General features: G+C 54.0%; 2 protein-coding genes across 2 annotated transcripts; one reads left to right on the top strand and one right to left on the bottom strand.

Moving 5' to 3' along the window:
• Positions 1 to 58: 58 nt before the first annotated feature.
• VTN (vitronectin) lies at positions 59 to 3,095 on the bottom strand. Its single transcript, XM_021704164.2, has 8 exons — positions 2,849 to 3,095; positions 2,636 to 2,755; positions 2,239 to 2,559; positions 2,020 to 2,159; positions 1,606 to 1,762; positions 1,259 to 1,411; positions 493 to 840; positions 59 to 255 (listed from the first exon to the last, which is right to left on the bottom strand). The coding sequence occupies exons 1-8, from the start codon at positions 2,910 to 2,912 to the stop codon at positions 143 to 145; spliced, it is 1,416 nt and encodes a 471-aa protein (XP_021559839.1). The 5' UTR covers positions 2,913 to 3,095; the 3' UTR covers positions 59 to 142.
• A 1,579-nt stretch (positions 3,096 to 4,674) lies between these two features.
• SARM1 (sterile alpha and TIR motif containing 1) lies at positions 4,675 to 23,656 on the top strand. Its single transcript, XM_021704295.1, has 9 exons — positions 4,675 to 5,144; positions 10,729 to 11,347; positions 13,321 to 13,533; positions 13,788 to 13,879; positions 13,969 to 14,204; positions 17,155 to 17,257; positions 17,334 to 17,523; positions 22,479 to 22,600; positions 22,686 to 23,656. Exons 1-9 carry the CDS (start codon positions 4,675 to 4,677, stop codon positions 22,813 to 22,815), a joined length of 2,175 nt encoding a protein of 724 aa, XP_021559970.1. The 3' UTR covers positions 22,816 to 23,656.
• Positions 23,657 to 24,474: the final 818 nt, after the last annotated feature.

The raw sequence follows: 24,474 nt of genomic DNA, 5'->3' as shown, positions 1-24,474 counted from the left end.
CCCCAAGCAGATCCCTGTCTCCTGCCTGTCCACCCCAGTCAGGACAGTAGTCTTAAACTCAGGGTCAAGGGATCTTTATTGGGCTGGGAGGAAGAGGTTGAGGAAGGAGCAGTGGAGGGCCCAGCTGTGTGGGCTCAGATTCCTACTGGTGGCCAGGGGCTGAGCAGCCCAGCCAGTACTGGGCGATGGAGCGTGGGTAAGGAGGGCTCACAGTGTCCACTCGCCGTGTACGAAGGTTGACTCGGTAGTACTTGTCTGGAAGAGAGGTCGGGAGAGGGTGTGTGAGACCCAGCCTGGCCCTGCCCAGTCCTGCCCTGAGAAAGAAGACATGGGTCTCTCCTGGAAGGGTAAGTGAACATCCAAAATGCAGCTAAGGACTCCCACCCTGGCTTTCTGGAGTCAGCACCCAAGGGCTATGTTCAGCCCATGAGGGACCAGGGACAGCAGGGAAGACCCAGCTAGACAAGCTCCAAGGATGGCAGAGGCTCCCACCTTGTGAGAAGAAGTAGACACTTTGGATGGGCTCGCAGGCGGCAGGCACAAGCCAGTCCATGTCGTAGTCATCATAGTTGGAGGTGCCCAGGCCGCTCTCCTCACTGGAGAACCAGGACAGCCAGGTTGAACGGGACTGCCGCTGGGGGTTCTGGCTGCGGCTTCGGCCACGGTGACGGTTACGGCGTGAACGGTAGCGCTTACGGCTACGCCACTTAGACTTGGGCTTCTTGGCCCAGGATCGGGGAGCTGAGCCCGAGATGTAGATGCGGCCGGCCATGGCCGCATCCACCTGCGTGGGCACACCAAGCCAGTCCTGGCTGATGAACCGGAGCTGTCCAGCACCACCTGTGGGAGGGGATGGGTTAATGAGAACCCTGGGGGCCTGTAGAGTTCATCTGGTGCCCAACAGTGGGCTGTGTGCCTTGCCCAAGGACACCGCAAGCTCATGGCAGAGCACAGCACCCGGGCCCTCTGACTCCCTGTTCAGTGCTCTTTCTCCTGGCCTTCCTCCACTACAGCCCTCCCCACTTGCCTCAGCCACGGTCACTCCTCCTGCTGGCTATGCCCTTGGCTGTGCTAGGCAAAGTCCAACGTGTGGGGTCCAGGTGGACCTCCCCCCAAAGGTCAACAGAAACAAAGTCTGGCCTGAGCAAACAGCTTTTGATCCATAGCTCTGCAATCACAGCCCCCTCTGGCCTGCTGTGCCCTGCCCCTCCCCAGAGGGTCCCAGGAGGAGAAAGGGAGACTTGCCCTCCCTCCATACCAGAGGGTCTGCTCCGGAAGAGAAGCTCGAAGAGGGTCTCCCAGCTGTCCCTCTGCAGCAGGGCAAAGTGTTCAAACACGGCAGACAGGGAGCTGCCTTCACACTCCTCCTGACGGGGTTGCTGCTGGAACTCATACTCCCAGTACTGTCTCCCTGAGCGGGGAAGCCGGTGGGGGGGGGTGGAGGGGGGAACGTGTGAGCAAGGCTGGAAAGCCAGCCCCAAGGCTGCTGAAGATAGGAGCTCCTGGCAGGGGGCAAGCCTAGTTTGACCCTGCCCCTAGAGGAGTGTGGAGGCAAACCGAGACCACCCCACTGCCTGCTCTTTCTCGCACCCACTCCCTTAGTACCCTTAAAGAAGTAGACCCGCTCCCGGCCACTGTAGCTATGAGCAGGGAGAGCCAAGGCTGCATCCACGTTGTCCGGAATGCCCTTGAAGCCTTCAGAGATGTTGCGGGGGAAATCTGGGTCCAGGACACCATCCTCGAAGCGCCAGTACTGATTACCCTAAGGGGTAGAGAAGGAGGAGGGAGTGAGGAGGAAGCTGGCTGGGCACAGGCAGAGTCCCCCACCCAAGGCAGCAGTCCCAATTCTAGGCTTGTCGCCCAGGACATGGAGCCCTGGGCTTGCCTGTCCTCAAGAGCCCCAGTCAGGGACCACAGGCTGGGATTCAGCCTTCCTGCCCACCCTAGTCCTGGGCACAGCAGCCCTCCACCCCTGCCTAGACACCCTTGACCCTGACCCACAGCCCCTGGGCCCGGTACCTTGAAGAGGTAGGTCTTCCCCTGACAGTTGATGCGAGTGAAGGCAGCATCAATGGGGCCCTCAATGCCCCAGACATCTTGGATAAGCTTGGGGTACCCAGGCCTCACTCCCTCTTCATCCAGCTCATAACAGTACCGCCCTAGAGTGCGGGAGGCTGTGTGAGGGAGGGGATGTTCCAGGGGCAGACCCCTACCCCCAAGACGTGCCCCTGGAGTCACCTCGGAAGGCAAAGAGGGAGCCATTCTTGAGGTCAGTGAAGGCGTCAAAGGGCTTCCCACTGCATAGCTCCTCCTTTGCTGGGGACTCAGGGATGTCTTCGGCATGGGTCTCAGGCTCTGAGGTCTCCTGCCCAGTTCCTGGAGCCTCTTCTTCAGTGATCAGAATAGGTACCTGGGCAGGAGACTCCTCACGCTGGGTCTGCAGGCCAGGGGTCAGCATGGTGCTCTCCTGCTGTGTGAGGACACTCCCTCTCGACCCCTCGGGGTAGTCAGTGGCCCCGTACTCATCTTCTGGCAGAGTGAATACATCCCCACGAGTCACTGCGGGCAGAGTGGGTGGTGGTGAGTGTCCAGCTGCAGAGGGGACCCCTGGCCCAGCCAGCCCCTCTGGATGCACCTTGGGGCTTGCACTCGGTCACATAGTCCTCGCAGCAGCTCTGGTAGTAAGAGCAGAGCTCATCACACTGACACTTCCTGTCAGCGTTGAAGCCCTCTGTACAGCGGCCCATGCAGGACTCTGTGGGGAGGAGGTGTTAGTTGGCATGGCTAAGCCCGGACCACCCTTGCCCACCCTCCATTGGCCCGAACAGCCGCCAATCCCCTCTTGCACCTTGGTCAGCCAGAACAACGCAGGCCAGCAGGGCTAGCAGCAGCAGGGGCCTTGGGGAGGCCATGGCAGGCCCCTAGCTTCTAGCCAGGTGAGCTGGGCTCTGTGCTCCTGGAGGGAGGTCTCCACTTCGATGCTTGAGGAAGGGAGGGCGAGGTGGGGACTGGGAGGGCAGGAGCCAGAGAAAAAGAGCTGTGCCTTTTCTGCTGTTTGCTCAATCTCTGGCCCAGCCCCCAGTGCCCTGGGCCCCAGAGGCTGCTGCAGCAAAGGGTCACATTCCTGGAACTCCGGGCCTGGGAGAACTGTGAATAGGATCCTTGCCAAGCTCCGTGTCATAACAGAAGGGAAACAGCACAGTGGATCTGGAGGACATAAGGAAGGCCCACTGTGCCACTCACAGGCTGTGTGACCTTGGGCAAATGGTTTTACCTGCCCTGGCTTTCTTTTTGGTTAAGTGAGATTAATAATTCTTGCCTCCTGTTGTGTTGGGGGTTACACAAGCTAAAGCAGACGAAATGCCCAGTGCCTGGAGTAGCGCCAGCTTCATTCTCCATAAATGGTTATTTATCTGTGATCTGTTTGATCAGGCACATCTCTGACTGTCTCACCCACCCACTGTGTATTTAGGGCAGGGAAAGGGGGGTGGGTGGTTGGAGGAATGCTGGTAAGCATCCTGGGGGAATTTTTTTTTTATCATAAAAAAACAGATTTTCGTGTTTAGGTTCAACTCTTGGGTGCATTGATTTCCCCAAGCTGGGCTTCACAGCATAGCCAAATTGGGTGAATATTAACCATTTGGACTGGATTTGATTCCCTAGTCTCCCCATATTTCACTGCTCCTTGGTAGGCACTGCTCTGTCTCCACCTTCAGACTTCCTATGGATAAAGAATAGCATCATTCCTCACACTTTTAGACTAAGTAGCATCCCTCTTTCCAGAAAATACCCTTGGCACAGAAGGCCTGATTTTGTGCCCACTGTCAGGGGTCCATTGGGCCTCCTGAAATCCTGCCACCACCTGGAAAAAAATGATTGTCAGAGTTTCCAACTGACTTTTTCAGTTCCATAATCAGAGAGGGGTGTGTGACTTTGGGCAGTCTCTTTTCTGTGAGCTTCAGTCAGTTTGGCTGTTAAATGGGAACACTAATCCCTACCCTTTAGGCCTGTCGCAAGGCTTCATTGAGAAACAGGCATAAAGGGTCTCGAGAGTTGTACCGAATCGGTACCATGATTGCTTGAACCACTGTTAGGGGAGGGGGCACGCTCCACGGTGTTGCCGTCACGTTGCAGTGTCACAGGGTTTGCGGGGAAACCGAGGCAGTCCTCCCGCTCTGCACCCTCTCCCCCTAGTCGCCACCCCCACCCCACCGCAGGGCGTGGGCGTGGCTGTGGCTGGGTTAAGCCTGGGGGTGAGGCTACTCAGGAGGCCGGGGAAGAGTCCCACGTGACCGAGAGGCGGGGTGTCAGCTCCCCGGCTGCGGCTTCTCAGGGGCGGGGCTGCTGCAGAGCATCTCCTAGCTGGAGCCGCGCTTTGTTCTTGCTGCCTCCTAGACCCGCCGGCGTCAGGGTCCATCCCTCGCTCCCCTCTCGCTCCCCCCGCCCACGCCCTGCATCTGGGCCCGCATCCCTTCACCCAAAAGCTCCGTCCCAGATCCTGCCCTCGCCCCTCCCCCAGATTTCTGGCCAGCGCCCTTGCCTGGTATGTAGCCTTCTATCCATCCCTCCCTCCTGCACCTTCTTTTCCCTGGATCCCTCTCCTGTCCCCCTTTCCCCAAGTGCCGAGTCGCTCCGCCCCTCCGGACCGGGGATGTCCCCCGCAGCCCCGCGCCCATGGTCCTGACGCTGCTTCTCTACGCCTACAAGCTGTGCCGCTTCTTCACCATGTCGGGCCCACGGCCAGGCGGTGAGCGGCTAGCTGTGCCGGGGCCGGACGGGGGCGGCGGCGCGGGTCCATGGTGGACCGCGGGCGGCCGCGGGCCCCGCGAGGTGTGGCCCGGGGCGGGCTCCGAGGTGCAGGGTGCCCTGGAGCGCGCGCTGCCCGAGCTGCAGCAGGCGCTGTCGGCGCTGAAGCAGGCGGGGGGGGCGCGGGCCGTGGGCGCCGGCCTGGCCGAGGTCTTCCAGCTGGTGGAGGAGGCCTGGCTGCTTCCGGCCGTGGGCCGAGAGGTAGCCCAGGGTCTGTGCGACGCCATCCGCCTGGACGGCGGCCTCGACCTGCTGCTGCGACTGCTGCAGGCGCAGGAGCTGGAGACGCGCGTGCAGGCCGCCCGCCTGCTGGAGCAGATCCTGGTGGCTGAGAACCGGTGAGGGTGCTCACGGGCTGAGGGGAGAGCGCGGGGTGCTGTGGGGCAGCAAGGGCGGTCCACGGCCCGGGTCTCTGGTGCGACTTTTCCCGCCTCACCTCACCGCATCTCTGTACTACACCCCTGCTGGGGATCAGCGTGTCTATTTTACAAATGAGGAAAATGAGGCTTGGGAAAGTTTCATGCCTTGCCCGGAGTCACAACACAGTGTGAACTGATGGTGCAGCCGGGATTCACTCCCAGGACTGGTGGGGTGAGGAATGAGACAGGGACAGGAAGAACGGAGTGGTAGGACAGGAATTTGTCCCTGGTTCCGAGGATGGAGCTGGGATCCTGCTGCCAATGCCCCCTAAACCCACAGACCTCCTCTCTACAGACCCGTGCCCTTCTAGGCTTCCTTCTGTGCCACTGAGAAAAGAAGAAAACACAATGCTCGGGAAATGGGGTAGGAGGAGGGGCAATGATTATGGAAGTGAGTACTGATCTGAGGGTTACTTGCCCCCTTTATGCCACCCCCAATCCACCTCCTGCTTCCTCCTCCTTCATTTTGGCCCTCGTAACAGGCCAGACATGATCTCATTCTGCGGCTGCTAATGGGGCACAGAAGGTTTTCTAGTGGGATGAATGGGTGAAAGAAGAGGACACAGGTGAGGAGCTAGGCAGAGGCCAGAGTATGTGTTCTCTGTCCCTTCCCCACAGAGGGCCAAGATACAGTAGGGGGGTCCAGTTGGGGTCTGGCTGCCCCTCTCTTGCCTGCCTCTTGGGACCTCCCCTGGAATATGAGGACCCTTGCACTCACTTCCTCTCCCCTCTGATGCCAGAGCAGACCAAACTGTCACTCAGTAGTCACATGCTGAATTCTCAGGCCCCTCAGATTTAGAAGGGTTTGGGAAGGGTCACTTTCAATTCATGCAGCTCTCACAAGTGTGATGGGCATGGGTTAAGGGTGCTTTCCTTACCATTTTCTTTTTTTTTTTTCCCTTACCATTTTAAAAAATTAAACATAACCTTGTGGACAGTGGTAGTGATACAACTGTCAAAAATGCACGAATGAAGCAATTTAAGTTGGGGAGAGCAAGTTAGTGTCTGCTTACTCAGCAAGTCATTAATTTTCCGTTTAAGATCAATCATCAGTACATTTGGAGGGCTAGCAAATATAGTGGGTGCTCCCTGTGGTGGGCACAGGGTGGCCGTATCTGGTAGCCTGGTATGTGGGGCGTGGCAGCTATAATTAGAACCCTTGGGGGAAGCGGTGCAGCCAACATCCTAGGAACAGGAGGGCTGCAAGATGCAAACTGCACTGATATTTTTCAAGGTTGAAAATAACAACACCTGGTTCAGAATTACTGAGGGGGGAGTCACACTCCCCATCATCCCTGGTCTCAGGAAACCACGCGCTGGTGCGGACAGCACTTCAGGACTAAGGACAGAGCCCAGCAAGCCCCCCCCCCCCCCCCCCCCCCCCATCAAAATTTTTTCCAAAGAAAGGCAGAATCTCTTCACCCTTTAGACTGCTCTGGGGGGAGGCTGGAATGGAGGGAAGGGAGGTGATACACGGAGAACCTGTGTTTATGAAATCTTGCCCTTCTTTCATCAACCAAACTCCTCTTAAAGAGAGTTCCTCAATCAGTGCACCCACTCCTTTTCTCATTCCTGTCTTCCAGCGTGCTATTACACCCATTGCCCAGGAGCCTAGATCACAGCGTCCCTCACCCCCAAATGCCAAGAGAAGTCCAACAGGGTAGGACCCTCTGAACTTGGTCCCATGACACCAGTGAGGGCCCCATGTGATTGCTAGCCTTTGAAATTTATAGCCCAGCCCCATCAGGAGACCATAATTAGGTTAAATGGTTTAACTCAGGTTAAATGGCTTTCCCAAAAATACACAGTGAATAAGTGGAGGAGACATATTTAAAAAAGAAAACAAAACAGGGACACCTGGGTGGCTCAGTTGTTAAGCGTCTGCCTTCGGCTCGGGTCGTGATCCCGGGGTCCTGGGATCGAGTTCCGCATCAGGCTCCCTGCTCCGCGGGAAGCCTGCTTCTCCCTCTCCCACTCCCCCTGCTTGTGTTCCCTCTCTTGCTGTGTCTCTGTCAAAAAAATAAATAAAATCTTTAAAAAATAAAACAAAACAGAAAGCTATGGCATATAAATTAAAAAAGGGCAAAGGTACAAAAAAGTCACACACTTAAGAATTTTTCTTTCTACCCAGACCCCCTCCCTGGACGAAAACCAACAAAACAATTTTCTTGCACAGTATGTCCTTCCAGAGAAATTCTAGGCATACAAGGATTTACGCATATATGTATATTATATATACATGCTTGTATGTATATGTGTATGATTTCCTCCCTCCTTTGGAGCTGGGATTTGAACCCAGACCCATAGCCTCTCAGGCTGCAGAAGCTGGGAGCTGAGCATATAGTTCTCACAACAAGGACATAGTTCAAGTTCTGTGAAGGTGCCAAGTGCATAGGGAAAGGGGAGAGCTGGGGGTCAACAGACTCAAAATAAAGTCGTCTTGTTTTTTTTTAAGATTTTATTTATTTATTTGACAGTGAGAGAGAACAAGTAGGGGGAGTGGCAGGCAGAGGGAGAGGGAGAACAGGCTTCCCTCTGAGCAGGGAGCCTGATGTGGGGCTCGATCCCAGGACCCTGTGATCATGAATTGAGCTGAAGGCAGACACAACCGACTGAGCCATCCAGGCACCCCAAAAATAAAGTCCTCTTAAAAAAATTTAAAAACGGGGCGCCTGGATGGCTCAGTAGGTTAGGCGTCTGCCTTCGGCTCCGGTCATGATCCCAGGGTCCTGGGATCGAGCCCTGGGTCAGGTTCCCTGCTCAGCAGGGAGTCTGCTTCTCCCTCGTTCTCTCTCTCTCAAATAAATAAATAAAAAGTAAAAATAAAAAAATTTAAAAAACAAAACAAAGCAAAAAAAGAATAAAGTCCTCTCTGAATTGATATTCCTGAGCAAGGCCTTTCCTTCACTGCTCCTCAGGAAATGAGAGTGTTGGATTAGATTATTGCTTAAACACATCCTGGTTCTGATATTCTCAGAGTTTATGTAGTCAGATTGTTCTGGAAGCACAAAGTATAGATGAAGAATCTTGACCTTTGAAGACAGACAGATGCAGGTTCAGACCCTAGCTATGCCTCTCACCAGCTGTGTAACTCTGAGCATGTCATGTAAACTTTCTGAATTTTGGCTTTCTCATTGGTATAAGGAACAAGTGAATGATTAGAACCCACCTATTCTTTTGGACTTAGGGGCAAGCTCAGTGATCAACTCAGCCAAGTTGTGCCATGTTATGGGCTCAGCTGGGACCTGCAGTGGATACAAAGTCACAAGTGTCACTGTGATGCTCACTGGGCAGGGACTCCATGTCTAGCTGAGCCTCTAAGTCTTTGGGGGTAATGTCAGTTGTAGAGGACATCATTTGTGGAGGTCAGGAAGACACAAAACTTTCACCTCTGCCTAGAGTGTGGCAACTTTTCTGCCTGCTCTGCTGGCATCCAGGCTCCCTCCCTTCTACCTTTCCTCCCTAGAGCAGTCAGAATATTTCCTAAAACCCATGTAAGAGCAGGTCTCTCCCCTTCCTGAAGCCTTTCAGTGGCTCCCCATTTGCCACCAAGATAAAGTACAAATGCCTGGAGGGGGCTCAGAAGGCCCCCAGGACCCTTTCCCTTCTCTCCTCTTGAACCTTCCACCTAAGCCACTAGAAATGGCTTCACTTCAGCATGGCTGAGGTGGGGGCAAGTCCCCAAGAGCACCAGCTCTCAGATACCTCCAAGCCTTTGCATGCATCTGCACCTAGAATACCATCTCCACAATCTCCCCTTCTCCTCTTCGTGAATGTCCCACCATCTTTCCAAATTAATGCCCTAGGCACCCATCCAGTATATTTAATGTGTGTCTTTATATCTGCATCCTGGTAAAATCTTTATTCTTGTTTTGTATGCATGTATTTTTAATTTACACAAATGATGCTGTGTTATATAGCACATTCCGGTTCATACTTTCACCCACTCCGTATTGTTTTTAAGAGCCTTCATGTGCTATGGTATCATCTGTTCAGTCCCTTGTAACTGCTCCATAGTCCTCCAGAGTGGGCACCTGCCCATGTTACCTCTCCACTCTCCCAGGCTCGACACCCAGACCGCCGCCATCTTCCCTCACCACAAACGACCCTGCAGTGAACAGCCTTTTCCATACTCCTTTGTGGATCTGTGATGATTTCTTTGGGATTTAACTCAAAAGCTCCAATTTCTGGCTCATAGGGTGCATATCTCTTTAACTTCACCCACCCATCCCAGCCTGCTTTCCAAATTGACTGCCTCAGCACGCACCTCTAGCTTCAGGGTGTTCATGGCCCCACACCCCGCCAACCTTCTCTGTTACCCAGCTTCTGCTTTTTGCCTATCCAGTAAGTGTAAAGTGATAGCTGATTTAATTTTCACTTCACTGATCACTAATGAATTAGAGCATCTCTTTATTTGCTTGTTCACATTTTGGATATTCTCTTTTGTAAGTTGCCATTTATATCCTTCGCCATTCCCTATTGAATTTGCTACCTTTTTCTCGTTGACTTGACTATTTATATATTCTATCTATGAATCCTTGTTGCTTTTATATTTTTCATTGTTGGTTTTAAACATTGCAAATATCTCTGGTCTTCTTTCTATTCCTCAAACATGCCAAGCTCACGAGCCCTCAGGGGTTTTGTCCTTGCTGTTCGTTCTGCCTGTAATGCTCTTCTCCCAGATACTTGCAGGCAGGAGTCTCTGGATATCGTACTCTAAAATGTCACCTCCTCCTCCGCCCAAACATTGCCCGTTACATCACCTGCGTTTGCTAGCATTGTGGCCTGTTCACTCATTGTTCACGTGCTTATTATTTGTCTCCATATTAGCTGTGTATAAGTTCCAGGCACTCTTAAGTCACTGTTCAGCTTCAGTCCCTAGCACAGTGCCTGGCACACAGTAGTTCCTCAATAAACATCTGTCAAGTGAATGAATAAATACACTCCAGTCACACTGTGTGGAGTGAAGAGAGGTTTGAGGACAAGGCTAAGAGGGCTGTACTTCGAGTGATGCTTCAAATGATGATAAGAAGTTAACATTTAGTGAGTCTTCCCTATGTGCCAGGCACTGTGGAAAGCATTTTACATGGATTATCACCTTCCTTCTCATAATGACCCTTGGAGTTGGTATTCCTTTTATCTTATTTAGAGGTGAGGAACTGAGGTAGAAAGATAAAGGAAGGCACTCAAGGTCCCACAGCTTTCTAGGAAAAAAAAAAAAAAACAGCTCCCAGGGGATGTCTGCAGAGTTAGGGTTCTTAACCACGAGACACACACTGCGGGGAAGGAGGCAGAGGTAAGGGAGGAAATGGGTGTGGCCAAGATGGAGCACCCTTGTAATTCCTTCCAGGGCGAGGTGGAAGCAGGAGGTAGGTAGGATAATGCTCTCCCTCATATCCTATATGACACTAGTGAGGCCAGAGGGGTGTAAGTGACCAGGGCGTGGCCAGGCTCCCCGGGGGCACCGCCATTCCATCGTCCCTGTCCCACTTTCTTTCGGCAGGGACCGCGTGGCGCGCATCGGTTTGGGCGTGATCCTGAACTTGGCAAAAGAGCGGGAGCCGGTGGAGCTGGCGCGGAGCGTGGCCGGCATCTTGGAGCACATGTTCAAGCACTCGGAGGAGACGTGCCAGCGGCTGGTGGCGGCCGGTGGCCTGGACGCCGTGCTGTACTGGTGCCGCCGCACGGATCCGGCGCTGCTCCGCCACTGCGCGCTGGCGCTGGGCAACTGCGCGCTGCACGGGGGCCAGGCGGCGCAGCGGCGCATGGTGGAGAAGCGCGCCGCCGAGTGGCTCTTCCCGCTCGCCTTCTCCAAAGAGGACGAGCTGCTGCGGCTGCACGCCTGCCTCGCGGTGGCGGTGCTGGCAACCAACAAGGAGGTGGAGCGCCAGGTGGAGCGCTCCGGCACGCTGGCGCTCGTGGAGCCGCTCGTGGCCTCGCTGGACCCCGGCCGCTTCGCCCGCTGCCTGGTGGATGCCAGTGACACAAGCCAGGGCCGCGGGCCCGACGACCTGCAGCGCCTCGTGCCGCTACTCGACTCGTCGCGCTTGGAGGCGCAGTGCATCGGGGCTTTCTATCTGTGTGCGGAGGCTGCCATCAAGAGCCTGCAGGGCAAGACCAAGGTGGGTGTGGGGTGAGGGAGGGGGCAGGGGCTAGAGAGCGTCTGGGAAGGCTTCCCAGAGGAAGTGACATTCACCTGGGACTTGAAGTACACATAAGAGTTAAGTGAAGCAAGGAGAAGGATGAGAGAGCAGTCATTGGCCTTGAAGGCAAGACCAAGGGTTTTAAGCAGGCAGCCATGCGCTTTACAAAGATTACCCTGGCTGCAGTGTGGAGATGGAATTGGCAAGGGTGAGGATGGAGGCAAGGGGGCCAGATAGGAGGCCATGACGGGGACAGTTGGGAAGGGGGGCTGGAGCATGGCAGCAGGAGCAGCGAAAAGCAGACAGATCCCAGAGGTGCTGAAGAGATAGAATTAGGAATTGGTGGCTAGTTGGGTGAAGGAGAGGGAAGAGTTGAGGGTGACTCCTGGCTTTGGACACAGGCAACCCCATGGGTGCTGGCACCTGGTACTGAAATAAGGTTAACTGATGAGAGGTTGCAGTGGGGGAGGGGAAGAAAGTGAGTTCACTGGGACAGGTTGAGCTTGGGGTGCATGAACAGTGACCAGTTGGGGCACCCCAGTGGGCCATTTCATCATGTGGGTCTGGAGTGCAGGAAGGAGATGAAGTGCAGAGACAGAGGCTTGGGGGGCAGGATGTCAGTGTGTTGACCAGATAACTCCCACCTGCATCCCAAGAGGTCCTCATGCCCAGGGCCTGATCTGAAGCTTTTGCCCTCAGCTTTAACTTGCTGTGTGACCTTGGCTAGCTGGCTTCCCCTTATTGGGCCTCTATATGCTTCCTTTTTAGCCTCTGGAAAATTGAAGAAGCAGGCCACAGCAGCAGTTCTTACCCTGCATGTGGACCTAGTAATAGTTAAATGATCAAAAGTTTGTGGGGTTTGTTTTTTAAATATTACAGAATCAAGAGTATCCCTATAACACCCCTCTCCCTCCTTTGCATTCTCCTGGGGGTCTGGGAGTTGGCGGGCAGCTGGGACACAGGGAGTGGTGGGCACCAAATGGACTGCCCTGGCTGTACCACAGCTGTCAGCTGGGCTGCTCAGAGGAGAGTGTCTCACAGATGATTGTCACCTATTGTATGTGTCCCCACAGATTAAAAAGAGACTGTTGGGTTAGGGGGTCTCTAAGGCCTCTTCCAAGGTCTAATGTCCTAGGAGCTTCTGATTTTCCCCTCAGTGCCCCAGAGTTGGGCCATGGGGGGACTGGCTTTATAAATCAGGTCATTCTGCTTTGGGAGAAAGGACTTGAAAGGAAGTAGGGAGTGAGGACAGTGTCTGGGCAGTAGCCATGACCACCAGCTGTGCCATCCCTTTTCCAACAAGACCAAGTGAATGCAGTTCAGGAAAGAGATAGTCAGCCCCCACTCTGTACCCTGCAGTGTACCAGGTACAGGACTCCAAAGGTGACTAAAACATGACCTCAGCTTATCGTTTAGTGGACGCTGCATTATCAACGAACAACAGTGGCATTTAGAGTACAAGGCCTAATTGGAGGGAGGGGCCAAGCTGTGGGTAAATCAAAGCAGGCTGCATGGAGGGAGTGCTAATCAATTTGGATTCCACTGGATGACCCAGGATTCCCACAAGCAGGTTGGAAGAACTAAAGGTCTGGGAACACCATGACTGAGCCCAGAGGTAGGAGAGTCATAGTGGGTGGGTGTCAGCCAAGTGTGGGTTGGAGAAAGGGGAAGTGAGCTGAGAATGGTGGGCAGGGGCTGCACTGTGCCGGGGTGAGAGCTCAGACTTCATCCCAGGGAGATGGAAGCTGCTAGAGGGAAGACATGAGGGCAAGAGTTGAGAGAGTTTCAGGAGGGGGAATTCACAGAACTAGGTGATATATTGGATGAAGGCAGGGCAAGGGCAGACGATGGGAGTTTCAGCGGTGAGAAGAGGCAAGGGGAGGGACTGGGCACGTTTGGGGATGGCTGGTGAACTGGGGGACCCAAGACACCCTCTCCCCACCCCTCCCTAGGTATTCAGCGACATCGGGGCCATCCAGAGCCTGAAACGCTTGGTTTCCTACTCCACCAATGGCACCACGTCGGCGCTGGCCAAGCGCGCGCTGCGCCTGCTGGGCGAGGAGGTGCCGCGGCCCATCCTGCCCTGCGTGGCCAGCTGGAAGGAGGCGGAGGTCCAGATGTGGCTACAGCAGATCGGCTTCTCGCATTACTGCGAGAGCTTCCGGGTAGAGCAGCGCATGCCCAAGGCGCGCGGCCGCTAGGGGCGCCCTGAACAAGGCAACAGCGCCCCCTCGCGGCCAGCACGCCCGCGGCGCCAGGGGTGATTTCGGGTGTGGGAGCCTCTACTCAACCACTTCTGGGGCCACTCGGCTCTAATCTGGGTCCCATCGCCATCTCCAGTTCCCTGTCCTTGCATCTTATGCTTGGGGTCCAACGGCTGAGGGGGAAAGCCCTTCCTTACATCTGACCCCTCCCCCAGGAGCAGCAGGTAGATGGCGACCTGCTTCTGCGGCTCACGGAGGAGGAGCTCCAGACCGACCTGGGCATGAAATCCGGCATCACCCGCAAAAGGTACGGAGCCCCCTTCCCGCCGGTCCTCGCCCTCTGCCACTAGCCAGTCCCACTCAGGACCTCAGCGTCCTCTTCTCCCCGGGCTGCAGATTCTTTAGGGAGCTCACGGAGCTCAAGACCTTCGCCAACTACGCTACGTGCGACCGCAGCAACCTGGCTGACTGGCTGGGCAGCCTGGACCCGCGCTTCCGCCAGTATACATACGGCCTGGTCAGCTGCGGCCTGGACCGCTCCCTGCTGCACCGCGTGTCCGAGCAGCAGCTCCTGGAGGACTGCGGCATCCGCCTGGGCGTGCATCGCGTGCGCATCCTCACGGCCGCCAGAGGTCAGCCCGCCCACCTGGGACCCCACCCCTGTCCTAGCCCCCAGCCCTGGGGGGGCGAGGGGAGACACGTGGTGGGGCCTCCGAGCCTCACTGAGGGTGGATTGAGCACAGATGCTGTGCCAGACTGGATTCTGAGGATGCAAAGAAGTTCCCCGTCTGAGCTGAGCAGGAGGGTGGAAGTAAGGCAGGTAGGTGATCACAGCAGGAGGCACGCCCAGGATTCCAGTGGGAGCTGAGAGGAAGCGCTGCCTACCCTGTCCACCCAGGTCTAGGCATTTACAGGACGCCTGACCAGGTCCTGAAGGATGTACTGGGGAGGAGGGTGCAGCAGGAAGAACAGCCCAGGCAGAGGGAGCAGTATATGCAGATGTGGAGGTTAGACAGCAAGGAGGGTGCTTGCTGGGGATAGGGGATGGGGTGGGCAGACAGGGGGCTTATGCACTTAGCCAACAGCTTACAAAGTGTGGGTCTGGAGGTGCTATAGGGCTGTCACTACGGCAGAATGGATTCTAGGGCTCTAGCAACCCTTTTACTTACTTTTTAGTTTAACTTTAATTTTAATTTGCTAATTGACTATTTTGCTAATATTGTCAATTACTATATGTATTAAGTTTTAAACGTATTATCTCATTAATATCTATATCCATTCTATTCAGTGGGTGTTATTTTTTTTTAAGATTTTATTTATTTATTTGAGAGAGAGGGAGAGAGAGCATGAGCTGGGGTGGAGAGGCAGAGGATAAGCAGACTCACGGCTGAGCAGGGAGTCTGTGGTGGGGCTCAATCCCAGGACCCTGGGATCATGATTGAGCGGGAGGCAGACGCTCAACCAACTGAGCCATCCAGGTGCCCCTGGGTGTTAGTTTTTTTAATCAACTTTTATTTTACTTTATTATTTAATTTTTTTTGAAAGAGAGAAAGAGCACGAGCAAGCGAGGGGGGAGGGCCAGAGGGAGAGAGAGAATCATCACGCAGACTCCCCACAGAGCACGGAGCCTGACTAGGGGCTCAATCTCACGACCCTGAGATCATGACCTCAGCCAAAATCAAGAGTCAGACACTTAACCCACTGAGCCACCCGGGCACCTTTCTATAATCTACTTTTTAAAAATTTTTAAGGGGCGCCTGGGTGGCTCAGTCGGTTAAGCGACTGCCTTCGGCTCAGGTCATGATCCCAGGGTCCTGGGATCGAGTCCCACATCGGGCTCCCTGCTCTGCGGGGAGCCTGCTTCTCCCTCTCCCACTCCCCCTGCTTGTGTTCCCTCTCTCGCTGTGTCTCTCTGTCAAATAAATAATAAAAATAAAATCTTAAAAATTTTTAAGTAGTAAAAGAGGTATAACTTAAAAGTGTCCAATTTGAAGAGTTTTGAAAAATGCATACATGTTTAACTACCATCATAATCCAAGATGAAGAACATTTCCATCAAGAGTGTTCATTTTAAAGATGATGAAACTAAGTTTTAAAGAATTTAAATACACTTCCCAAGGTTATTCCTTGGGAAATCCCAAATACATATCCCAAAGCCATTAAATAACAACTAGGATTTGAACCTCTGTCTTTCTGCTTCATAAACAGACAAGGGCTGTCTGTGAGTGTTAAATCTGAATATTATATGAAGATGGATCCTTTTCTTTTCTTTTTTTTTTTTTTAAAGATTTTATTTGACAGAGAGAGACACAGTGAGAGAGGAAACACAGCAGGGGGAGTGGGAGAGGGAGAAGCAGGCTTCCCTCGGAGCAGGGAGCCCGATGCGGGGCTCGATCCCAGGACCCTGGGATCATGACCTGAGCTGAAGGCAGACGCTTAACGACTGAGCCACCCAGGTGCTCCAGAAGATGGATTCTTTTCATTCAACAAGTTCAACCAAAGCAGATCAGCTTTCATTATTTTCACATTGCAGCTCCCAATAAAACCCCAAGATTTCATTTCTTAAAAACAGGGAGGGGCACCTGCATGGCTCAGGTTTGCATTCAGATTTCTCCTGCTCTGAATCTTTTCTGGAGTTCCAAATGGCACGGTTTCCTTCTGTGTTGCAGGCTGAGTCCTCTGGTATGGCTTTGGAGCCAAGCTTCTGGGGGTGGTTCCTCTCAGAACCCAGCCTAGGGTTAGGGTTAGGGCCCAGGAGCATGGACGGTCCAATCTATGGGCATTGTGGCGACCTTCCCGGAGGGCTGAGTTGAGGGCGTGGGTTAGGGTTAGAGATCCAGGGGGGATCATGACCTGGGCAAAGGCAGACGCCTAACCGACTGAGCCACCCAGGCGCCCCGCCATGCATATTTTTTAAGTGGAGGCAGTGACCCACTGAGACTTGGATTTTAGAAAGACCCCTCCAGTTGCTGTGCAAACAGGGTGGACTAGGCAAGTGTGGATTTGGGGAAACCGCTGAGAAGGCTGAGTTGGGGACCTGCACATAGGGAGGGCCCTGGGGCTGGAGTCCAGGATGTTTAATCGGAAGAATCCAGAGCACGGAGTCAGGTGTTACGAAGGTCTGTTCTGTTCACTGACGTATCTCAAGCACAAAGGGTAGTGCCTGACACAGTAAGTACTTAGTAAATATGTGTGGAATGAATGAATGAGAGGTAGGGGTTCAGGCTAATACACAGGTTCTGGCTGTGGTAGGAACTAGGAAGGCAGGGGCCCGGGGAGGATTTGGGATGTGTTGGGTTTACAGTGTCTGTGGGCAGCTGCCCGTGCAGGTCTGGGGCTCCGGAGAGAGGGCGGGGCTGGAGGTGCAGATCTGGGTCCCTAAAACACAGTGCCTGCCTCTTGAGAGGGACTCGCCAATAGGAAGCAGCCTTCCTTCCTGTAGGCCCAGCTCTCTATCTCAGTGACCCTCTTTTGGACAGGCCACCCTGCCTGGGCCAGGCTGGGTGGGCAGGGGATGACGTACCCTATGGTGAGTGAGGGGGAGGGGCTACCCTTAGCAAGCTGTCCCCTTGTCTGCCTCAGAAATGCTACACTCCCCCCTGCCCTGCACTGGCGGCAAGCCCAGTGGGGACATCCCAGATGTCTTCATCAGCTACCGCCGGAACTCAGGCTCCCAGCTCGCCAGGTGAGAAGGGGTGGGCAGGCGGGTGGCCCGGGGCCTCAGGGCCGGGCCAGGGCAGTGACACGGGACCTCTTCCCAGCCTCCTGAAGGTGCATCTGCAGCTGCACGGCTTCAGTGTCTTCATTGATGTGGAGAAGCTGGAAGCGGGCAAGTTCGAGGACAAGCTCATCCAGAGTGTCATGGGTGCCCATAACTTTGTGCTGGTGCTGTCGGCCGGGGCCCTGGACAAGTGCATGCAGGACCATGAGTGCAAGGACTGGGTGCACAAGGTAGGTGCTGCCCTCTGTGGTCCCAGCACTGGCCTGTGGCCAGGGGTCAAGGTCCTCCTCCCCTTCCTTCTCATCCGCACTCCCCAGCAACCTCCGCGACCCAGCTTTGAGGCAAGAGCCACAGCTAGGACTGTAACTGGCCTTTAGCAAGTCGTTTAGGCTCTCTGGGCCTCAGTGTTCTCATTCAGAAAATGGGGATAACTTGTCTGTCTTATTCACCTGTGGGATGGTCGTGAGAGTCAGAAAAGGAGGAAAACGCTTTGACAAATAACCTCAGTGCGGGAAGAGGGGCAAGATAGCCTAGCGACAGGTGCAGTGAGATCATGAAGGGCACAATGCTGTGAGTTTGAATCCCAGCTCTGGCCTTGGGCATGTTACATAACCGCAGTGAGCTTCATATTTGCTACTGTAAAGTGGGAGAAGTATCATCCCTAACTCCCTAGGATATTGTTATAAGAATTAAAAGAGCTAAAACCTGTCAAGTCCTTAGCAGAAGGCCTCGTTCTGTAGTAATTGCTCTATAATGGTAGCATTTATTCTTGTAATCAGTGTGAGTGTTTACCACTGTTTAATTAATGCCATTGTATCTTAAGTGTCTGGCACACAGTAGAAACTTACTGAATACTTGCAGAATGGATGGATGGATGAAATGGGTCCATATCACATCTGCAGGTTATTAATTATTAATCAGTGAGGGATACAGCAGTCATCTGAGATGGAACCCTGTCCTGGAGCAGCTAAGGAAATAAGAGTATGCCCAGACGTGGCTAGTTCATATATGGTTTGGTGTCGCTGCTAAGCTACGTAGGTGAACCTCTTACTTGCCATAGGAGCATGGAGAAGGGAGAGAATATTAAGGGCTGGAATAACCAGGGAAGGCTTCGTGGAGGAAGCAGAACTTGAGAAGAGTCTTAAGAATTTAGGTAAGTGGAAGAAAAGGCATCCCAGGCAGGGCGACTGCACGAGCAGAGGACAGAAGTGGGGATGAGGAAGGTGCATCACTGGTAATTGCTTACAGATGAAGAAGCTGAGGCTCAGAGAAGAATACTTTTTCCCCTGGCTGGTGTAGAAATCCGAAAAGCTGGGCTCTGAACTCCATCGATCTGACTCCAAAGCCCATGCTCTTTCCCAGCACCTGACTGCCTTCCATGGCGCAGATCTGAGGGGGTGGGAGGGGAGGTGGTGGGATAGGGCAAGATTCAGCTGACACCAGAAATGATTGTCTGCATCTCTTCCCAATTCCCTGTGCAGGGACGTCATGTTGGTAGCTTGAGATCAGCCCTGGTGGGAATATTTACACAAAGGAAATTGGTAAACACTATAAATCAGGGTTTTATTTGGTTGGTTGGTTGGGGTTTTTTGCCCCCAGAGATTTATTTGTTAAACATTTACCAGCAAACCACTGGGGCGCCTGGGTGGCACAGTCGGGTAAGCATCTGACTCTTGACTTTGGCTCAGGTCATGATCTCAGAGTCGTGAGATCTAGCCTCTTGCGTCGGGCTCCGCACTGGGCCTGGAGCCTGTTTAAGATTCTTTCCCCTCCTCTCCCTCTGCCCCTCCCCACTGGCTCTCTCCCTCTTTAAAAAAAACAAACAAACGAAAAACTACAGAACCAGTTTGCAGGGTACCTAAAGGCTGGGAGAAGATTTGTGTTTAAAGCACTGGGAAAAGGGATCCCACAAGGGCAGTGAGGCCAGGCCAGCAGTTGTAGGGAGAAGGCTCTGACACCAGAGTGCATCCAGAGCCACCGTAGGGAAGAGGGTCAGGCCCTGGAAGCCATGTTTTAGGAGCTGAGTACTGGGCTCGGTTGGATGTTGGGCCAAAGAGACACCTGCAGGATCATGGTTGATGGCCCAGAGCAGGTGGCGGGTGGCCTTCTGGGATAAAGAGAGGAGTAGCTGAGCTCCATGCAAGATCAGACCTTGCTGTGTTCACTCTATATCCCGGATGCCTACAAGCATGCATGGTACGAAGCAGGCTCTTGACAAGTTTATGGAATACTTGAACCAGTGACCAAACAGAGGAAGCTGAGATAACTGGGAAGGCCATACATGTCCACCAGGTTCACCAGGCCAGAACACTCGACTCGAATCCAAGTTTTCATTCTTAACCTGCTGGATGACCTTGAACAAGCCATTCTTCCTCTCTTGGCCAGATACTGAGTCTGTGCAATGAGCAGTGCGCGGTCTTTGGGTCTGTGTAATTCTGGATAAAACAAATGTCTAAAGGCTCTCAAATAAATTTGTGCAGGGTCAGAATTCATATAAGTTCTCAGCAGAGAGGCAGAGGGCTTGGCTAAAAGAGCCCTGGGCTTGGAATCTAAAAGCTTGATTCAGAAGCCTGGCCCCTCTTGGGCTGAGCATTTGTGTGACTTGGGGGCAAGTCCCTTCCCCTCTCTGGGCTTCCTTCTTCTCATTCATAACATGAGAGGTTCCCCAAAAGCAATCAGTGCTGGAGTTATGTGGATTCTTTCCCCAGGAAGGCTCTGCTCCCCACACGTGCTTGACGCCCATCCAGAGGGAGGAGGGGTGGCGGGAGCCTCTGCCTTGGACCAGTCCCAAAGGCTCCATCAGCCTTCCTTGGTTGTTGTTAGTGCTTCATTGCCTCTGGTTTTAAAACTCCTTTCCCCGAAGCCACATTTGCTGGGTAATCAATATAGAAAACCACAAGTGAACTGCACTCAAGAAATCCCAATCCCTGAGGTTCCCCCCTTGAAAGGGAAAAAACATTCAATAAGCACTTACCAGAGCATCCATTAATAGTAAGTAATATCCTCAGAACCACCTTGTGAGGGAGGTTTCTTACCTTTCTTTACAGAGGAGGAAATCATAACCCCTGTGATTGATTAAGCACACACTACATGCTGAGCGCTGCTTTAACCACTTGCCACGGGACATGGCAGGTATCCCCCCAACAGAAGAGAAAACAGAGGCTTTGAGGGCCTGTTGGTTGCCTGAGACCACAAAGCCTGTGTCAGAGATTCGATGTGAACCCCAATCTCATGATTCCAGAGTGTAGCCCCTAACAGCTATGCTATGTTGTCTCTCCCATTCATTCATTCATTCATTCATTCCAACCATCCAGCCATCCAATTAAGTATTTGGCAAAGGCTGAGTATGGGCAAGGCTTTGTGAAAGATGCTGAGATACAAGGTGGATAAAAACCAGACATGATCCCTGTCTTTATGTCTGGTGGGGAAGACAGATATTAAGTAAATTACTCATTAATTAAGTTTGCAACTGTAGCATGTGCTAAAGAGTCTGTGAGAGCCTACAATAGGGAGATCGTGCCTAGTCAGAGAAGGGAGTGGAGACTTCCATGGGAAAGTATGGATTGAGCTCAGATCAGAAAAATGAGTAGGGATTAGTTAGGTGAAGGGACAGGGAAAAGCATGTGCAAAGGCCCTATGCAGGGAGGGAGGATAGCAAATCTAAGCGGCTGCAGGGTCTGTGTGGCTGGGAGAACGGTGCAGGGTGGAGTCTGGGAAGGGAGCTGTGGCCAACCACACAGAGCCTTCAGACCACAGTAACGAGTCTGAATTTTATTCTAAGAGCCATGTAAAGTCTTGAAGATTTTTAAGTAGGGGGTGACATGATCAGATTTGCATTTTGCAAAGAGCAGCCAGGTGAAGGGGCAATGTAGAGAACAAGTTAGAGGGGGCAAGAGTGAATGGGGAGAGACTTGGGGGGGGACAAAGATGGGGGGTTGGAGCAGCACGGTGGTGGGGTGGAGGAAGAGACAAAGTGGGTGGATCTGAGAAATAAGGAGTACAACTGGCAGAGATGGTGATGGATCAGTTTGGATGCAAAGGGTGATGTTTTTCTTCTGATACCAAGCTGTGTGGGTTTTTGCTGACACCAACAACCAGTTCTCCAATTTGCCAACACCAACTGGGTGTCCCACAGTTCAATTCAGTTCTTTTTTTAATTTTTTTTAGATTTACTTATTTGAGAGAGAGCAGTAGACCACATTGCGTGCCTGCGAGTGTGAGGGCGGGGCAGAGAGAGAAGCAGACTCCTCCCCGCTGAGGGCACAGCCAACACGGGGCTTGATCTCAAGACCCTGAGATATGACCCGAGCTGAAACCAAGAGTCTGACACTTAACCGACAGAGCCACCCAGATGCCCCCAGTTCAGTTCTGATACTGACTTACCCAGAGCAAGTGTCAGACTCCAGAGGGTTAAAGGCTCAGTCCCACGTGTCCGTGCTCACTTCAGATGCCTGAGAGTCCTGGGTTCCCAGCCTACCCGCACTTCTGTCTGACTTGGCTAGCAATTCAGGGGTTCCCATGACACACACATCCCTCCCCCCACCAGTTCAGTAATTGGCTAGAATGACCTGCAGTACTGAGAAAGCACTTAACTATTCCTGGTTCCCTGTAGGAACACTGGCTCACTCAGGCACATTGGAATGTAAGCCATGCATAGGGCAAAGGTTTGGGGCGTGGGGCACAGGCAGGGAGGCACAGAACTCCCATGCCCTCTGCAGGCCACCCTCCCAACACCTAGATGTGTTCACCAACCCACCCCATCCTTGGGGGACTTGATGGTGGTTCCATTATGGAGGCATGATGGAGTCATTGGCCACTGGTGAGTGAACTCAATCTCCAGCCCCTCTCCCCTCCTGGGAGGTGTGCGTCTGTGAATGTATGTGGGATACTTAAAATTTCCAACTTTTTCATCATAGCTTGGTCTTCCTGGCAAGCAGCCCCCATCCAGAAGCTACCTAGGCACCCCCATCCCCAACCTCCACCCATCCGGGGATTCCCAGTGTTTTGGGAGCTCTATGCCAAGGACCTGGGGCAAAACCCAAATATTTGATTTTTATTTAAAAAAACGGGGTGAGGGAGAAGTCAAAGTGGACTTCAGCACCAGCACCCCTCCCGGCGTCTACCTGGCCCCAGGGTCCCTAGATGGGGACCCAGGCCTCTTCCTCTCCCCTCGTTCTTTCTGCAGGAGATTGTGACTGCTTTGAGCTGTGGCAAGAACATTGTGCCGGTCATCGATGGCTTCGAGTGGCCAGAGCCCCAGGACCTGCCTGAGGACATGCAGGCTGTGCTCTCTTTCAATGGCATCAAGTGAGGAGAGGGGGGCGGGTGCACAGCCCCCAGCCAGCAGCGCCGCCCATGCAGCCCCCGGACCCACCAGCCCCTGTGCCCACAGGTGGTCCCACGAGTACCAGGAGGCCACGATTGAGAAGATCATCCGCTTCCTGCAGGGCCGCTCCTCTCGGGACTCATCTGCAGGCTCTGACACCAGTTTGGAGGGGGCCGCACCCATGGGCCCAACTTAACCAGTCCTTAGTTCCCAAGCCCTGCTGCGACCCCCATTTCCATCGTCCGTCCCGAAGGAGCAGCTCCTCAAACTGGCCTCTCTCGGCTGCAACCGCCCGGGGCCCTTCTCTGGAAATGGCTGTGGCTCTGCCCCCTCCCTCACGGTCCACCTCAACCCAGCCTCCTTGGTGTCTAGAAATGGAAGGGAAGCCAGGCACTGGGGGTGCTCAGGGCCAGACCCGCCCCCTCCCCCCGGCCCTGCCACCAGGCTCTCTATCTCAGGTGTGGGAGAGACTCTGGAGATTGAGGGTTTGCCGCACACGACATCCCCTCCTGCCCAGAACGCGGCCAGGCAGCCTCCCTCTGACAGGAGTTCGGGCAATGCCCACCCCTCGGGGCTAAGCAAGGGCCTGGGCCCAGGAGCCAGCCGGAGATGGGGGTCCGGTGATGACTCTCCATCTAGATCGTGCCTGGCTTCTGGCCTCACCGCTTCCTGCCACCCTGTGGCCTTGACCTGTAACCACTGTGTCCTTAGCTGGCCTGGTCCCCAGTCCCCTCCCAGCCTTCCTGAGGTGCAGTCCTCTTGGCCACACCCGGGGTCAGGGTCACCCTCACTCCGGCCGGCCTGCAGCTGCTCTCCTCCGTGCAAGGGAGCCACCTGCCGGGGCCCGGGCCTGCTCAACAGGCAGCTCACCACCCTCCACATGCCTTGTTGCTGTGCCTCAGTTCCCGCCGGCCTGGCTCAGCTGGCTTCCCCAGCTCCTCCCCACCCACTTGCTCAGGGGGCGGCCAGGGGAGGCAGCCCCCTGTGTCAGCAGCAGTCAGCTGGACAGAGCCTGCAGCAACACGGGAAGAGGCAGGATCCTGAAGAAGGGTGATGGGTGCGTTGGAATCACAGGGGAATTTTTCTAAAACTGCATTCAGGAGACCTGGGCAGGGCCTGGGTTTCTGCATTTCTCACAAATTCCCAGGTGAGTGCATGCGATGGTCAAGGAATGGTACTTTAACTAGTGAGGCTCTAAAACACAAATCCCTCCCAAATCTTTGCCATGCCCCCCGCCCCCCACACCACTCCAGGTTTCCTGCAATCACCTGAGCAACCCCACCCCGTATAATCTCCCTTGTATGGAGAAGGAACTGAATGACATGCCATTTCCCAAATCAGCATGGCCGCCCCAGGATCCAGACCTGGCCTCCTGGTGCTCAGTCCACTGCCTGTCCAGAGAAATCATCCTGGAGGCTGTGCCCTGGGCAGGGCTGTTGCTCTACCTGGCTGGTTTCTCTGCCCCAGGGCTCTGGCAGTGGGGGGCAGGTTTTCACCAAAAAAGGCTGGCCCAAGAGCTGTACAAAAATAAACGAGCAGGAATGTCCCTCTGCTCCTTTCTCCACTCGGGTAAGAGCAGAGAAGTATCCTCCCTCCCGTAAACCCAGGCTTCGGCTAATGGGGTCACCTGAGACCGCGCCCTGCTTTTTCCCTCCTGGGGACACTGGCCTGGCACCTCAGGCTGGCTCAGCTTCCAGAGTCACCTCCCGCAGGTGCTGGCTAGGTCACTTGTAGCTCTTGAGCCCGTGAGGGAGTCAGGGCATCGACAGTAACACTACAGTGGGATGAGTACCCTCCAGGGAAAGCTGTCTTTTGGTCCCCGCTCAGTCCCCCTCCTTCCTGAGGTGCCCAGAGG

The sequence above is a fragment of the Neomonachus schauinslandi genome, chromosome 15 (genome assembly GCF_002201575.2).
Source record: "Neomonachus schauinslandi chromosome 15, ASM220157v2, whole genome shotgun sequence".
NCBI classification, from domain to species: domain Eukaryota; kingdom Metazoa; phylum Chordata; class Mammalia; order Carnivora; family Phocidae; genus Neomonachus; species Neomonachus schauinslandi.
This window is presented reverse-complemented; position numbering and strand designations above follow the sequence as displayed.